The sequence below is a fragment of the Eurytemora carolleeae genome, unplaced genomic scaffold (assembly GCF_000591075.1).
Source record: "Eurytemora carolleeae unplaced genomic scaffold, Eaff_2.0 scaffold441, whole genome shotgun sequence".
NCBI classification, from domain to species: domain Eukaryota; kingdom Metazoa; phylum Arthropoda; class Copepoda; order Calanoida; family Temoridae; genus Eurytemora; species Eurytemora carolleeae.
The window spans coordinates 221648-239712 of record NW_019396326.1 but is presented as its reverse complement, the minus strand read 5'-3'; the positions used below and the strand labels follow the sequence as shown (position 1 = coordinate 239712).

At 29.8% G+C, this 18065-nt stretch overlaps 1 protein-coding gene across 1 annotated transcript; it reads right to left on the bottom strand.

Annotated features, from left to right (window-relative positions):
* Nucleotides 1–326: 326 nt before the first annotated feature.
* On the bottom strand, nt 327–16980 carry LOC111700995 (uncharacterized). The gene is made up of 12 exons (XM_023472099.1): nt 16930–16980; nt 16097–16184; nt 14990–15045; nt 14032–14080; nt 8170–8219; nt 6527–6590; nt 3625–3673; nt 2960–3023; nt 2527–2559; nt 2243–2322; nt 1328–1406; nt 327–420 (listed from the first exon to the last, which is right to left on the bottom strand). The coding sequence occupies exons 1-12, from the start codon at nt 16971–16973 to the stop codon at nt 342–344; spliced, it is 735 nt and encodes a 244-aa protein (XP_023327867.1). The 5' UTR covers nt 16974–16980; the 3' UTR covers nt 327–341.
* Nucleotides 16981–18065: the final 1085 nt, after the last annotated feature.

Genomic DNA, 18065 nt, shown 5'->3' with positions numbered 1-18065 from the left:
GTATTAAAGCCCGGTTTTAGGCCTAAAGGGAGGGCTTTGGGTATGTAAGAAAAGTCAGAAAATTTTAACAGCCTCAGACCAATACTTTTTGAGTTATGTAAAAAAAACTACAGGGGGGAGCTTATTTCCCCCCCCCCCCCCAGCGGGAATAGGGTTAAGAGGTAATTAGCAAAATCCTCACAGATTTTGCGGTGAGAGCTTCCAGCTTTTAAATCAGGGTGTGTAGTACTATTACACTACTCAGATCTAGCCTGCTTAAAAAAGGCTCATCAACTTCATTTCATTTTTTACTTGTTTCATATATGCACTCTGGATGCACTTAAAACGACGATTTTTTGTAGCTAGGTGTTGTTGGAGTCTTTTCCACGTTGAAATCTAGAAGCATCGAGAGCAGAGACACCAAGCAGCGAAATAAACGTCCTTTGAAGTATATTATATTTGTATATGAAACGAGTAAGAGATATTACAAAATATCAACTTTATACGAATGCGTTAAAAATTATCGATGATTGTAGGTTGCAATATCTGAATGATTTGTTTGGAATTATATTGATTTTTTACGATCCGAGTCGATATTGCAATTTTCTGAACTTGTGTTGACGCTAAGTTTATAGGTTTGAGTCGTTTTTAACAATTTATTCCTGATAGACGCAACAGACAGATGTAAGATTAGTAGCAATCACCATTAATTATTTTTCGACGAAAGTCTATACCCACTTTCATTTTTCGCGAACACTCCCTTTAACATTGTAGTGAAGAGAAATAGATCCACACTTTAAATGTTTTCCAGTCTAATAAGTCAAACTCACAAGAGCCATTATAGTAATTATAATTCTTTTATTTTCCATGCAAAGCAATTAAAAAATAATTATTTAACACACAATTGTATTATTAATTATTTACAGGGAAATTAGGGAAATTTATTTCACCATGGGTTACCAAGACCAATTTTTGCTTACAAAACATCAAAAGTTTTCCAGCAAAATTTGGAAATCTTTCGCAAAATTTTGCGAAAATATGTTTCGCAAATTTTTGTTTTCACAAAATTTCGCTTAGTTTTTGCTTCCTTTCGTAAATTTCACATTCACGAAAATATGCGAAAAAAATTGTGAAATTTTTTCGAGAAAGTTTTCTTTCGCTTGAAAGCCTATAGATGGCACTCATGGTTAAAAAACATTTTTATTTTACCGTAAATGTAGTATGTATACTACTTTTTAAGCTTGTAACATAGAAATGCGCAATGTGATTTTATTTAACAGTTAAATAAATTAACATTCCGCTATTGTGTGTATAATGGGTCGGTAATGTGAAAAGGCGGTAAACTAACCTATATCCTTTCATTGGAAGATTTTCTAGAACCATTATCTTGTTTTCAAAACCAGAATTCACATCATCATAACATACATCTGTAAAGTAAATGCAAATTTTTCTTTAAATAAAAATCTGAACTTGACCTTGAACTTGACCTTGAATTTGACCTTGTTCTTGTCCTTGACCATGTCTTTGACCTAATCCTTGACCTTTTCCCTGGCCTCATCCTTGACCTTGTCCTTGGCCTTGTCTTTGATCTTGTCCTTGACCTTGTCTTAGACCTTTTCCTTGGCCTTGACCTTGTTCTTGGCATTGCTCTTAACCAATTATTTTTGACCTTTTTTTGACCTTGTCTTTCGCCTTGTCTTTCACCTTTTATTTGACCTTGCCCTTGACTTTTTTCTTGACCTTTACCTTGACTATGACTTTGACCTTGACTTTGACCTTGACCTTGACCTTAACCTTTACTTTGACCAAGTTTTTGACCTTAACCTTGACCTTGTCCATGATCTTGAACTTAACCTTTACCTTCGCAAAGCTGTTTACCTTGACCTTGACCTTGATCTTGTCCTTGATCTTAACCTTAACCTTGACCTTGACCTTGATCTTGAACTTGACCTTGAACTTTACTTTTACCTTGACCTTAACCTTAACCTTGGCCAAGTTTTTACCTTGACCTTGACCAAGCTCTTCACCTTGTCTTTCTATTCTTCCTTCATCTTGACTTTGACCTTGACCTTGACAAAGTTCTCGACCTTGTCCTTGAGTTGACCTCTATTGACCTAGTCCTTGTCCTTGAATTTAACCTTGACCTTGACAAAATTCTTGAATTTGTCCTTGTGTTGACCTCAATTAACCTTTCCTTGTCCTTGCCTTTAACCTTGACCTAAACGAAGTTTTTGACCATGTCTTTGAGTTGATCTCTACTGACCTTGTTCCTCTGAATCTTCCAGAAATCTCGGTATGGATGGATCTGAGATTAAGAAGTGTTCTGGAGTACAAAGAAAGGAACTGAAGGGTCGAAATGTTTGTTTATATTCTAATCATGTCTTGGCTTCAATAAGTTTACAGTTTAATTGGCCAACTTGTATCATTCCTTTCAAAACACGAAAAGTTTGAAAACTAAACAGTTTCAGATTTTATAATGTTTAAACTTTACAGCTAGTTAAAAAATTATTTTAATGTGTTATAACTCTTTGAATGAAAACAACATTCCTTCTTCGTTGCTTTTTGCTGAGAACATACTCCCTGAAACATTAAATTTTATTTTATTTTATTTTAGTCAAAAACTTATATATCCGCACTNCTATTTTTCTTATAATAAATTTTCCCTTGTGGACAAGATCTAGAAATACAAGAGGAGGTTTTCAGAAAAAAGATGTTCCTCTCAAATTTAAAAACACAAAGGTTTTCTTCCAAAAAGCTTTGAAAATTCTTTAAAAATGTCACCAATTTAATTTAATGTTATTTCAATCGCAGAACTGAATTTCAATTCCTGATTTCCAATAAAATTTTGTTCAGGGGAATTTAGATACATTACATTTTTTGCTAAAATTTACAAATTAAGCTTCTAACAATTTCAGAAAGAACCAAAACGCAGTAAAATATCTCACAAGTTTTTACCAAAATTTAAAATTAAAAAGTTGACCTGAGTTTTGTTATGATGATATTGTACACTTTGGCCTCCATTTCTTCCTCTCTATGAACCCTCACTAGCAGTTTATAATTTTAAAAAAGAAAAAATGCAAACAGGGCCCAATTAGAGAAATATTATTAAGACATTTTATTAGAAATTCCAGTTTTTAATAAATAACCATTAAAAAAATTTTAAATTAACTAAATGAATTAATAACGAAAATTTTTAAAAACGAAAAGACGCTTTTCAAATTCAATTACAATTTTCGGTAAATTTTATTGTTTCAAGTATGATAGACTCGAGCATGTAATTTTTTTAATATCGACCTCTCTATTTCATGAAAATTAAACCCAAACCCGTTAATACTGAAGGCGAGTTCAGTATAGGAAAAGGCAGTTAATGAATATTTGGAATTTTAACGCCGTTGAAAACTGGCAACTTCTATTATGATGCAACATCACAAATTAAGTTAAACAAACTGAAAGTTCAGTTCTACTACTTGATAAACCTGTCCATTAAATTATTTTTCCTAACCAATATAGAACATAGTGAAAATAGTCCGTTCCAGTTACCATGAACTCAGCGTTACGTTAGAGTTCATGTTGTCATAAATTGTACACACACTGTTTAATCGAGAAGAATGTCTTTGACAACTATTTTCTTATCGTAAAACTTTCCTTGAATATCAAGTTTCTTCTTATGTCCATCTTCCCTTTTTATCCAAATCTAAAAAAGATAAAAATCCATAAATATCTTTTCTATATTTTGAATTTAGACTGGAGTAGAGAAAATAAAAAATGTGGAGTAGAGAAAATTAAAAATGTGGAGTAGAGAAAATTATAAATGTGGAGTTGAGAAAACTATGAATGTGGAGTAGAGAAATTTAAAAATGTGGAGTAGAGAAAATTAAAAATGTGGAGTAGAGAAAATTAAAAATGTTAAGTTTAGAAAATTAAAAATCTGGGGTAGAGAAAATGAAAAATGAGGAATAGAGAAAATTAAGAATGTGTAGTAGAGAAAAATAAGAATGTGGAGTAGAGAAAACTATAAATTTGGAGTAGAGAACATTAAAAATGTGGAGTAGAGAACATTATAAATGTGGAGTAGAGAAATTTATAAATGTAGAGTAGAAAAAATTATAAATGCAGAGTAGAGAAAATTGAAAATGTGGAGTAGAGAAAATTATAAATGTGGAGTATAGAAAATTATAAATGTGGAGTAGAGCAATTAGAATTGTGGAGTAGAGAAAATTAAAATGTTAAGTAGAGAAAATGAAGAAATGTTAATTATATCAAAATTTAAATTTATAAAATTCATTTTTATTAAATTTTGATCAGAATTGCAGTTTTAGTAATACCATTTAGCCATATTTTTGCTTAGTTTTTGTTAGAAGTTGTAAGGAATCATTTTTACAACAAAGTTTATTTACGAAATAGTTTTAGTTTTTGTATTAATAGATTTTGAGTAGAGATACATAAAAAGGAACTCTCCGCTAATTATAATTTTCTAAGCCCTTTATCTTTGCAATCTGATGGGTAAACCTTTTAATTTTAATCTAAATTTAAAATATCAAAATCATTAAATGAATCGATTATTTAAAATATCAAAGAATTTAAAAAAAAGGTTTTAAAAATATAAAATAGAAAATTAGCCTTGAAGGTGAGCAATCAGTTCCTTTATACTTTTTAGAATACTAAGCCATTTATATTATGTTTATTTAGTTCATAGAAATAATTTAAATACAGATATTAAATGTAAATCAAAAGATAAAGAAAAAAACAAATTTTTGTTTTTTTTGGAAAGTAACATTTCTATTGACACTCATATTATTAACATATAAACTTTCTAAATCTTTAAAATTTGTTTCCATATTTAAAAAAAATATATAGTAAATTCTCCTAAAGTTTATGAATTTTATCATATTTCATTCAGAGAAAAATTTCATAATTTCAGGAGTTTGTGTTTCAGGAGTTTGTACTTTCAGGAGTTTGTCTCGTCAGTAGTTTGTCTTTCCGGAGTTTGTCTTTCCGGAGTATGTCTTTCCGGAGTTTGTCTTTCCGGAGTTTGTCCTGGCACCCTTATAAAAAGAACTTACAATTAACACTATCTCGAGGGCTAATGCAGATGAAGTACCAGTATGGGTTAATGCAAGGTATAGTGCCAACACTTTTATGCATGCAATATTAGGCAGCCAGCTAGATCCTGCCATACATATTTAATACTTTTCTCTATAGATATATTGTACAGTGTTGCATAGACTTGATAGTAGAGAGGCTTTGTACAAGTTTAAAACATCGTTACAAGGCAAATAGAAAATGCAAACAATTAATGAAAAAGCACAATTTTTTCCAAATTTACAATTTTTTCCAAATCATAAAAATCTTACAAATTCCAAAATTAGCTGAACAAATTCAAAAGTTTAACTTTCACAAATTAAAATTAATAGCTAGTTGGGAGCCCCAAACCCCCCCCCCCCCCCCTCGGCCCCCCACACTTTTTTTCCCAATGCTAAAGCTCTTTTTTCTTTGTGTAAATATATCAGGTTTCAGAATGCCAACAAATACCTCATTTTCATCTTTATAAGCTCAGAAAATATGAAGGGGGGAGGGGGGGTCAAGGCCCAAAATATCTAGATGTAGGAAACGGTCAAATTTTGTCGAATTGATATAATGAATAATACATGGGCTTCTAAACTCCAAGGAATAAATGGAAGAAGAAGAAGAATTTCAGATTTATATAATCTTTCAGAGAATCTATTACAGCAGTGACTTGCACAGAGTGCATTTTTACCCCCTCTTAAACTGTAGGGGGTGTGGAGGGGGGGGGGTATTTTCAGAACTTGCTAACAGAACTACCAAAAATATAATTAAGTAAAACTAAAGATGTTATCATGGGTCAAAAATAGTTTTTAACATTTCAAGTTTCTATATGATTATATATTAATAAATAATTAATGCTCAATTTTTATTGATTTTCACCATAAGAAAAATAAGGTTGCTTTCCAATTAAACATTTTCTTTAAACATTTTTTCAGACATTTTTTATTTTTGACATTTCAACAGAAGTTTTAGAAACCTAGATAACTTTCTGAACATGTAAGCATTGAAGACTACAGGTTGTTTCGAACATTGATAAACACAGTTTTCTTGATAACACAAGCAAATTTGAAATCTAAAACTTTGGAAGATTGTGGTCTAAGTAAACACATTACAATACTACAGAGTTTTTCTTCAGAAAAACTTGACCTATTTATATTATCTAAACGTTAATCTACAAGTGAGAATTATGTGTAATAAGAGAGTTTGAAATGCAAGGGTTCTTTCAATGAAATAATATTAAAAAATTCTGAAATAATAAAAACATCACTACAGTGAGGATTTACATCTGTATCTACAATATAATCCAAACAATTTCCTTAAAGTAGCTTGATGAAATAATCCTTCGGGGAATTAAAGAAAAATATAAAAGTAACAAATTAGAAAAATTTAATTAAAACACAAAAGAAAATACAAAACAGAATAATTTAATATTTTTAATAAATTCTTTTTCAAATTTCTTTATTTTTATTTTTTATCTCACCTCCACGTCATGTTGTTCTCCGTTTTCTAAATCCTCCTTCTTAGAGCTCACAAACTTAATAACCCTGTAATTAAAAAACAAACTTAATATCCCTGTAATTAAAAACAAACTTAATAACCCTGTAATTAAAAACAAACTTAATAACCCTGTAATTCAAAATCAAACTTAATAACCCTGTAATTAAAAAACAAACTTAATAACCCTGTAATTAAAAAACAAACTTAATAACCCTGTAATTAAAAACAAACTTAATAACCCTGTAATTAAAAACAAACTTAATAACCCTGTGATTAAAAAAAAAAACTTAATAACCCTGTGATTAAAAAATAAACTTAATAACCCTGTAAATAAAAAACAAACTTAGTAACCCTGTAAATAAAAAACAAACTTAATAACCCTGTAATTAAAAAAACAAACTCAATAACCTTGTAATTAAAAAACAAACTTAATAACCCTGTAATTAAAAAAAAACTTAATAACCCTGTAATTAAAAAACAAACTTAATAACCCTGTAATTAAAAAAACAAACTCAATAACCCTGGAATTAAAAAACAAACTTAGTAACCCTGTAATTAAAAACAAACTTAATAATTCTGTAATTAAAAAACAAACTTAATATCCCTGTAATTAAAAACAAACCTAATAACCCTGTAATTAAAAACAACCTTAATAACCCTGTAATTAAAAAGAAACTTAATTGCCCTGTAATTCAAAATTAAACTTAATAACCCTGTAATTAAAAAACAAACTTAATAACCCTGTAATTAAAAACAAACTTAATAACCCTGTATTTAAAAACAAACTTAATAACCCCTGTAATTAAAAAAAACAAACTTAATGACCCTGTAATTAAATAAACAATTTTAATAACCCTGTACTTAAAAAACAAACTGAATAACCCTGTAACTAAAAAGCAAACATAATAACCCTGTAATTAAAAAACAAACTTAATAACTCTGTAATTAAAAAACAAACTTAATAACTCTGTAATTAAAAAAAAGCAAACTTAATAACCCTGTAATTAAAAAAAAAAACAATTTTAATAACTCTGTACTTAAAAAACAAACTGAATAACTCTGTAACTAAAAAGCAAACTTAATAACCCTGTAATTAAAAAGCAACCTTAATAACCCTATAATTAAAAAACAAACTTAATAATTCTGTAATTAAAAAACAAACTTATAATAACCCTGTTAATTAAAAAACAAACTTAATAACCCTGTAATCAAAAAACAAACTTAATAACCCTGTTATTAAAAAACAAAATTATTAACCCTGTAAAAATTAAAATTCAAAGGTTCTACAAAGTTTTTCGTTACCTCTGTGTAATCCCCCCTTAAAGTAAAGATTATCAAAATAAAATTTACTATATAATACAGCTCTTCGTCATATATTTATATATTCGTATATTTGTATATATGTTAGCTATTGCTGGCCAAACAACTGGACCGAATTGCCTCACATTATTTTAGGAAACCCATGCTTACCCTGCAGAACAAATTCGATTTTTTCCTATAGTCGAATAGTATTTTTTCTCATTGAGTTTCACATATTTAACAAATTAGTTATTACCCTTTTCCAACGACATAATTGTCACTCGATATAGTTAAGGAAAAATATATTCTTTTTAAAGTTTATTTAACCTGAGATCTTTCTCCTTGAAATGGTTTGATAGCATTCTTCTACTGAGAACCTGAAATTTAATATTTATTAAAAGTATAAATGAATGATAGGTACGGGGACTAAGTTCAAAGCTTACTTTTTTCTAAAATTTGTTTGAACTTTTCATTAACAATGGGGAAAATTTTTTCTTTTAAAAATCCTTCACCTCAGGAAAGAAAAACGAGAAAACAAGACAACATACAGTTGGTAACAAACTGTGGAATTTAAAGACGACATTTAATCTATCAGTTGTGTATTTGATGTTTTTTAAAAGTAGGTTAAAAATCAACTTAATAAGTTAACTCTCTGTGTATACACCGAACAAAAACTGTGTGTTTCATGCTTATTTAACTAAATTTTAAATCATAACTCGTGAAATGCGTTTTTTTGTTGTTGTTGTTAAGATTACTATAAAAAATTAATACTAAAATCAGAGTTTCGTAAAATTATTTCACCTTTTCCTGACGAATATTATTATTTATTGTCAGTGAAAAAATTTTATTCAAATTATTACACATTTTAAAACAGAAAAATTTCCGCCATTTTTTAGTTTATTGATTTATGAAGAAAAACTGGTTGCATGAATAGGAAAGCTAAATCTATTAATAAATCGAGAAGCGTCTGAAAACCACTATTTTTTATATTTTCTTAATTAGTTTCTGTAATTAGTGGGTATAATTTATCTTTAAACACAATTTTCGTAAAAAAAAATTAATGATCATCTATATAATAAAGCTCTTTGCTCATATATGCATATTTGTTTAAATGTATAGAAGATAGAATTTAGAAGAGATAAGAGTTATGTAATTTTTGAGTTCTAGGCAATAGCTATGTAATTTTCGAATTCTAGGCAAGAGCAATTTCAAATTATAATTCTAGGTAATAGCAATGTAATTTTTGAATTCTAGGGAAGAGCAATTTGATTTTCGAATTGTAGGCAACAGCAATGTAATTTTTTAATTCTAGGCAATAGCAATGTAATTTTCGAATTCTAGGCAACAGCAATGTAATTTTTTAATTCTAGGTAATAGCAATGTAATTTTTGAATTCTGGCCAACAGCAATGTAATTTTCGAATTCTAGGCAACAGCAATGTGATTTTTGAATTCTAGGGAACAGCAATGCAATTTTCGAATTCTAACTACCAGCAATGTAATTTTTTAATTCTAGGCAACAGCAATGTGATTTTTGAATTCTAGGGAACAGCAATGCAATTTTCGAATTCTAGCTACCAGCAATTAAATTTTTGAATTCTAGGCAACAGCAATGTAATTTTCCAATTCTAGGCAACAGTAATATAATTTTCAAATTCTAGGCAACAGTAATGTAATTTTTGAATCCACTATTGAATTATAGGCGACAGCAATGTTATTTTTCAATTCTAGGCAACAGCAATGTAATTTTTGAATTCTAGGCAACAGCAATGTAATTTTTGAATTATAGGCAACAGCTATTGATTTTCAAATTTTAGGCCACTTGACCACTTGACAACTTAAAATGCACTAGTCTTTAAATTTTGACTGAACAAATTCTGATAAACAATTTTAAAGAATGATTCTTCAAAATTAAGTTTAGTTCCGGTTTCACATTTAGTTAAATTAAAATTTAAAATTTCTTAGAGTGGAGTTTAATCCTGTGAAGCTTGTTTGTCAATTGTTCAATTTTTCAGGGAAAAAACATAATTGAAAGATAATAAAAGGTCCCAATCGGTATTTTAAATAAGCTACCTTTACAAAAAGTTGTCAATAATTAAAGATCATAAAAATGAAGATGTTTCCCAGGCCAAAAAACCTATATATATACTATGCTTGTTTGGCTGTTTGTTGACGTGTTTGTATTGTATCCAATAAACATCAAAACGGCTTAACCGATATCGGGCTCAAATTTTGTCCGGGACCTCATATGACCTCAGGGAAGGTTTATAAATGATCTAAATTTCATAACTTTGCCTCCATCAAAATTAATTTTAATTAAATTTTGGAAATCCAACAAAAAAATTATAAAATTCCCGATTTTTTCTTCTGTTTCTATTATGTATAGAAAAAGAAAATGTTCACGATTGAAATAGAAGATGAGCGTGAAGCGCCCTGTAAGCCAAGTACTTTAGAAATGTTTAGTAAAATATCTAAAGGCTGCATCATTTATCCACTGATTGATGATCTATCTATAGGAAGAATTAAAGTTGGAGTAGTCGGCCAAAATTTATGATAAAGGAAATCCTTCCTTTCCTATCAAAACTCCCTTTATTTATTTAAACTTGGACAGTAAAGTGGTTTAAACTTAGAACCACTTTATTGCCCCGGCTGACCACTTTACTTTTCCAGCTGACTAGTTTATTGTCCCTAATGACCACTTTTTTGTCCCGGCTAACTACTAATTATTGTCCCGGCGCGGCTGACCACTTTTTGTTCTTCTGTTCAGGTTTTATTTTAAACGTAATTATATTGTGATTTGATTAATACTGTTTTTTGTTCTTCAATCAGATGCATAAAAAACTGATTTGCCAGAAAAATCATTGATTTTATGTTTTCTTTCCGATATTGAAGTTATTTCCTAAACCCACAAACCATCCCTGAAACCACAAACCATCCCTGAAACCACAAACCATCCCTGAAACCACAAACCATCCCTGAAACCACAAACCATCCCTGAAACCACAAACCATCCCTGAAACCACAAACCATCCCTGAAACCACAAACCATCCCTAAACCCACAAACCATCCCTGAAACGCAGACCATCTATTTAAAACAGGAAATTCCCATTTAGATCTTAATCCTAATCCAAATGACACACTTAAACTAAATTTAACTTAAACATCCAGTGAAGCTTGGAATCAAACGGAGAAAATAAAATAAAAACTTGAAGAGCAATGAAAACGATATTTAAATGGGACGATTGCATTACTGAAAAAAATGTACGTCAGATTATTTTAAGAGAAACTAAATAAGTTTTTTAACAATATTTTCTTAAGTCACATTAAGTCGCAGATTTTTCATATTTTAAAGTAATATTTCTACAAGGTCTAATAGTCAAAGTTTAAAGTGTGCACCATCAGGTTGAAGTGACTTTTATAAGTTTAATTCCACAATTTTTTTTCTCCATGTTGGAAATTAAAAAAATCTAATTGTCACGGGGTTATAAGGCTTTGAAAATAAGATTTTGAGGCGAATAATACGTGTCTTTATTTTAAGATTACGGATGATATACTTTTTTCCTTAATATTTTACAATTCTAATGTTTAAACTTTCATCAAATAATTTTTGCCATTTTAGCTCTCAAATGACGTGTTTCACTTGAAAGTTAATGCTTAAAATCACTTTTAAAGCATTCATGCTTCATGAGTATCCTTTTATAGTTGTTGACGTAATATTTGTTCAAATATTAAACAATGAATTAAAATTTGTAATAAATATAGCAATTTTAGGAAAATAATTTTAATATTAAAAACAGTGTGACAATTGTGATTATAAAATAAACAAATAGTCTAATCAAATTCAAATTCTAGAATTATTAATATACTTTGTTCTTCGTATTAAAATGTTCTTATGAAAAAAATCTATTTTTAATTTTTTAATGTATTCTTTGTTCCCCCCCCCCCTCCCCAGTGAATTGTTAAATATTATAAATTTATGTATGTTAATGATTTTTTATGCTTCGAATGTTGTCTACAAAATTGTCCAGCTATTTTTTTGTAAAATAATCAAATCGTTCTAAAATATCTTTATATCTTCCGTTAATGCCATTAATAATATATGATATTGAGATCGTTACAACAAACGGGAACTTCAAAAAGTATTTAATAATACCGTTAACGAAATGAATATTCCGTTAACGAAGGCTTGAAAAAAAATGAGAACTTGGTCAGCCCTATTTCTAGAACCATTATAAAAAAAAGTTAAAATTATATATTCTGGGTGGAAAATATATTCTGCTTATATTTATGCACTGTAAGTAAGAATCTAATAATAAAACAATATTTTCTTTGTTTTAGAATTAAGTTGATCAACATTAAGCATGCATGCAAGTAATTAACAAGACATAAAAGAAATTACCAAAGCTACCAAAATAATTAGAAAGCTGCTGCAGCATTAATTAACCAGGAAACTTGGATTTTAAAATACTAGGAAACCTAGAAACTAGAAATTTAAAATACTAGGAAACCAAGTAACTTTGAATTTAAAATACGAGGAAACAAAGAAACTTAGAATTTAAATACTAAGAAACCAAGAAACTAGGAATTTAAAATACTAGAAAAAAAACTAGGGAATCAAGAAACTTGTATTTAGAAAGCTAGGAAACCAAGAAACATCGAATTTAAAATACAAAGAAACAAAGAAACTAGGAATTTAAAATACTAGGAAACCAAGAAACTTTGAATTTAGAAAACTAGGAAACCAAGAAACTTGTATTTTAAAATAATAGGAAACCAAGAAACTTGGAATTTTAAGTACTAAGAAACAAAGAAAGTTCTAATTTAAAATATTAGGAAACTAACAAAACTTGGAATTTTAGATTCTAGGAAAACAAGAATTTTGGAATTTGTATAATACTAGAAAACCAAGAAACTTGGCATTTAAAATACTAGGAAACTATGAAATTTAAGTTTAGAAAATTAGGTAACCAAGAAACCAAGAATTTGGAATACAGAATACTTAGGATACTTGGTTTTAATACAATTTTAAAACAAGAAACTTGGAATTAATTAGGAAGCAAAAATACTTGGAATTTGGAAAAAAACTGGACATGATGCAAAAATGTATAATTTGTGATGGTTTGCACAACTTGTTTGAAAACATTTTCATTTTAGCTAGTTTTTGCAAATATAGTTGGAATATTGCAATTTTTCAAATATTTGTTCAGAAATTTCAACAGTAAAATATTTTCTTTTTCTTTGATTCCTTGCTACTAAATTTAGATCTAGCTTGGGAACCCAGTGTTGCCCACGTTACTCATAGTTACTCCTCACTGTTTACTCGTTTAAAATACGAGTTTAGCTTGTTTCCCTTTAAAAGTAGACCCACTGAACTTATAATCTCAAAACCATTCTAAGAACATTCCCTTGGTTCTCCCGAGTATCCCAACCAAAATTTGAGGCAAATTGGTCAAGAGGTTCCTGAGTTATGATCGGACATACAAACAAAGAAACGTAGATTAATAATATACTAATACTAGCTTCGGAACCTAGCGCAGAGCCAGGCCTCAGTTATTATTTCCGCCCTTTGTTGTTAATTACAAGTTTAGCTTTTTCCCGTTCAAAGTCGAACAACTACACGTAAAATCTCAAAACCAAGCTAAGAACATTCCCGTAGGTCTCCCGAGTTCCCCAATAAAAAACTGAGGCAAATCAGTCAATGGGTTCCTGAGTTGTGATTGGACAAACAAACAGAGATTACACCTGTTTCAATTAGATAAGATAATTGTCTATTTGTTTGGTAGTAAGGAATTCAAATTATTTCATAATGGGTGAAAGGGTGAAAGAGGGCGTTTCTTATTAAATCTCATTAAAAGGACTTTTTGACCTTTATGTGATCAACGGAATGGTAAAGATATTTTCGGTTTTTTTCTTTTAAATGTAAATGTTTTTATTACTGTTGTCTAAAATCCGTAAGTTACATTTTAGCAGACCATAATTTATCAATTTTTGTGAAGAAAAATATGGACATTTCCATAATTTTACTGTTACAAAGGGTACCGTTGTTCATCGGGCATATTCATATTATGTTCATATATGTTCATATTTAATTAAATTTTCAACTAAAAGTACGTGTACAGTTCTTTTAGATTTAATTTAATATAAAACAGATAAAAGCTAAAAATAGAAATAATTAAGAAAATTACTCGCCTTGTCAAAAACAGTTTCATCATTTAACTGTAAACAGTCTCTACTGGTCCTTTATAACAATATTTAAATTATTTTATTCAAAAATAAATGCAAAATGTTCATAAACAAAGAAACTGACAACTTCGCTCAAACTTAGATTACTCTAATTCTTATATCTTTACAACCTGGTTTAGTTGTAAAAAATATAAGGATGAGAAAATTTGTGTTGGGTGTGAGTGATCAGTTTCTTAATTAAAGAGAAATTATATAACTCAAAATTCAAAAGTTGCATGCAAAAACAAAGAGAACAGATTAATACAGAGTGGAATTAACTCGAAAAATTGTAAAAAAAATTTGTTGAGCTGTTACTATACTGTAGGTGTACTTCACACATTTGTGCCGTGTAACCTTTTTGGCCCTGGAACATTTCTGCGATTATTCACTTTAATACAAAGGACGATATTTACGTGTTGATGTTTAATAAAATAATGATTTTAATTAACCAATAAATAATACACACATTAAAAGTTATTTAACAACTTTGTAAAAATAAGAAATTTTAACGGATAATGGACTGTGTATGATTTGTGAACATTTACATGAATTGTACTGCACTTTGAATTCGTGTTCAGACTGAAAGGGACTGACAAACTACATACCGAGGGATTGTCTAATTTCCTTTCTATTCTAATCTTTGTTCTGTGTGCAAAAACTTTGCATTCAAAAACATTGATAAAAAAAGTATTTGTCACAATTAAAAAATTATAATTCTTTTATCTTTGCAACTTGCTGATGTATTTCATATTTATTTCAAACTTATAATATAGTTCATCTAACAGAATTCAAAGTTTGGCAATGGGTTGCAAAGATATCAGGTTATTTTTGGCGAAGACTCGGTGTCTTACAGTTTTGATCACGAAATATAGAAATTATTCGTAAATTGGAATTATTCTATGTTAAAAATATTTAAAAGTTGTTCCTGAGTGCAATTCTAAGACCTATACTCATGTTGTGTGTAAGATGATGAATACTGTCCTGAAATAGAAATTAATGATCATGATACAGGGTGAGCTCCTAGGATCATGATACAGGGTGAGCTCCTAGGATCATGATACAGGGTGAGCTCCTAGGATCACGATACAGGGTGAGCTCCTAGGATCATGAAATAGGGTGAGCTCCTAGGAACATGATACAGGGTGAGCTCCTAGGATCATGTTACAGGGTGAGCTCCTAGGATCATGATACAGGATGAGCTTCTAGGATCATGATACAGGGTGAGCTCCTAGGATCATGATACAGGGTGAGCTCCTAGGTTGGGGGAACCTAAATATAATATGAAAATTCTATTTTAAAAAATTGTTAGCATAAAAATTAAGTTATGTCGCCGATATCCTAAAATACATCCCTATGTTTTATTTTTATTTTTCGTTCTTTATTTTTCATGAACAATTATTTTTGTTTGATAATGATTTCAAAGTTATCAGGTTTTGCCGCTGGTTAACGGAATATTAAATACTTTAACCCTTTTCCTGGGGGGGGGGGGTAATTTGACCTCCATCATCTGTAGTTTTTTTACATAACTCAAAACGTATTGGTCTGAGACTGTTGAAATTTTCTGACTTTTCCTACATACCCAAAGCCCTCCCTTTAAGGTCTAAAACCTAGGTTTTAAACTAACTGCCTGAATCCTCAGGCACACTGCCTGACTGACTACTTTTTCGTGTAACAAACTAAATCATTGATTTGACCCACTTTCAGTTATCAGATTTTGATAATGTTTGCTTTGAGAAAGCTTATGATATAAGGAAACGGATTGCACAAATTTTGCAAAGAAATTTTGAAAATTGTTTGCATACAACTTGTCAAAAGAAATTTGTACATTTTAAGTTTTTCTTAATTACACATATGGCTATTCAAAAAATTATATTATTTTTTGGAATTTTTTTTGCATACAGTTTTAAAATATAACTGGATTTAGCAAAACAAACAATTTTTGCATTTTTGTGTGTATTAAGTTTGTTAGATCATTAATACTGTCCAAAGTAAACTTAAACTAAATAAATTTTAGATAAGTTTGACTGAATACCTGAATACTTTTTCTTCTTGTTGTTGAAGCTCCAAATGTTGGCGTACTTTGACCAACAGCTATAGAGTGCCGACGTCCAGGCAAAATACTGAATATATAATTCCAAATAGGTTTTCAAGTACAATAGATGGCAACACAGAATGCGTACACTTTCAGTACAGCTGTATTTACTTCATAAGTGTTAACTCAAATTCTGTGTCTAAAAAAAAGCTATCAATAAAAATGATTTAGTTTACATAGATATACAGAGAGTTGAGTTGTAAATATTTTTTTACGAAGAAGAAGACATTTAACTACGCTGAATCTTTGAAATCATATAAACTAATTAGAGGACATGTCGTCTTTCTTTTTACATTTGACACTTGTGACGTTGTTCGTATGGTTGGTCGAATTTTCTGTTGCCATCTATTGTACTTGACAATATATTTGTATAATTCTTAATTTTTATAAATATTACTGAAATCCCCCATTGGCTTACAGCAATTATTCGATGTTTCTGATACAATTTTAACAAACTGAACTCTCATAGGATAATTAGAGATTTTCAAAAATATTAACTTCACTCTTTGTTTCTAAAAATAAAAAATTAGTTCATTTTTTGGTGAGATCAACAGTACCAAATTCCGACCATGTTCCAGGCCTTTTAGAGAACATAAATACTGTAAGTTTGACAATATGCTCCTCCACAAATTAATTCTTTTCTTTCGAACCTTTTCTCCAGAGCCCCCTCCTCGGCCCCCCCCCCCACCCCATCTTCCTGAAGATTAATTAATATACTACCTAGCACTACCTCTGGCATTCATGGTTAATATTCTAATATTCTAAAAATATACCTGGGTTTCCCGTGGGAGACAGTCCCAACATTGGCCGCCGCCATTTTTCTGAAAACTTTAACTTTCTTAAACTTTATTTAATCTTGTCCTAACTCATATATATCTTATTGGGAAAGTTGTATTTATATTTAGAACTTTTTCAAATTTTACAGAAAGATAAATATAACTTTTAAAAATGGGCAGTTTTCACGAAAAATGAAATAAAAGCGAAATGATCGTTTTTAAAATAAAGCTTTTTTATAAATAAGTGAAGTTTTTTTAATTCTTCAAATACATCGTTAACTTATACATAAACCTTTGTTTAACAATCATGAATGTCTAATAGCGTCTGATTAAACGCGAAGCAAAAAAAACGACTGTGTTTTCTTTTGTTTTAAAATTAAAGGAAAATTATAAAATAATGATATTACTTTTCATGGCTAACAACCTCATCTTTTAGGAATTTAAAAGCTTTCATTCATTGGAAGTTGTATGAACCAAGTTCAATAATGCGTAAAAGAGGCAGGAACCGAGTTTAAACCAGGACGATTATCTGAATTCTTAAAGAACGGGTGAGAAAATATACTTCAGTCCCGCATACCATCTAGCGGGGTTCACATACACTTTATATTCGGCAATGTTATTATCAATTGGAATACCAGACCTTTGTCGGGTATATAGTGAGGCAGGGCAAACTTCCCTTAAAAGGTGTGTCGTAACAATGTTAAGAGATTCTCTATTTAAAAATATAAAAATGCCAGATTTAGAAAGGTGCCTTTGAAACTTTTATTCAGTCAATAATGTGGAAGATGTTGTTGTTTTTCTAGCTTGTAAGGCGTTAATTCTGAAAATTTCTCTATGGTTTTCTAAATAATCATTTTTTAAAATTATGAATATGGATGTATAAGTCATACTTGATCAGACAAAGCTTTTAAAGGCACTGTAGTGAATCGGACATGCCAACCATTAATAAAGGTCACTTTAAATTACGATCCCATCCACAACCGATGGAGATTTGAATATCCGAGCTGGGCCTCAGCCTGACCAGTCCTGTTTTAACTGTACTGCCAATTTACAATTTCAAAAGCGATAGTCTGGCAGACCCGTGTCATTATTTAACAAAAGAAAGAAAGGAGTTTGAGAAAACTTTGTAAAAC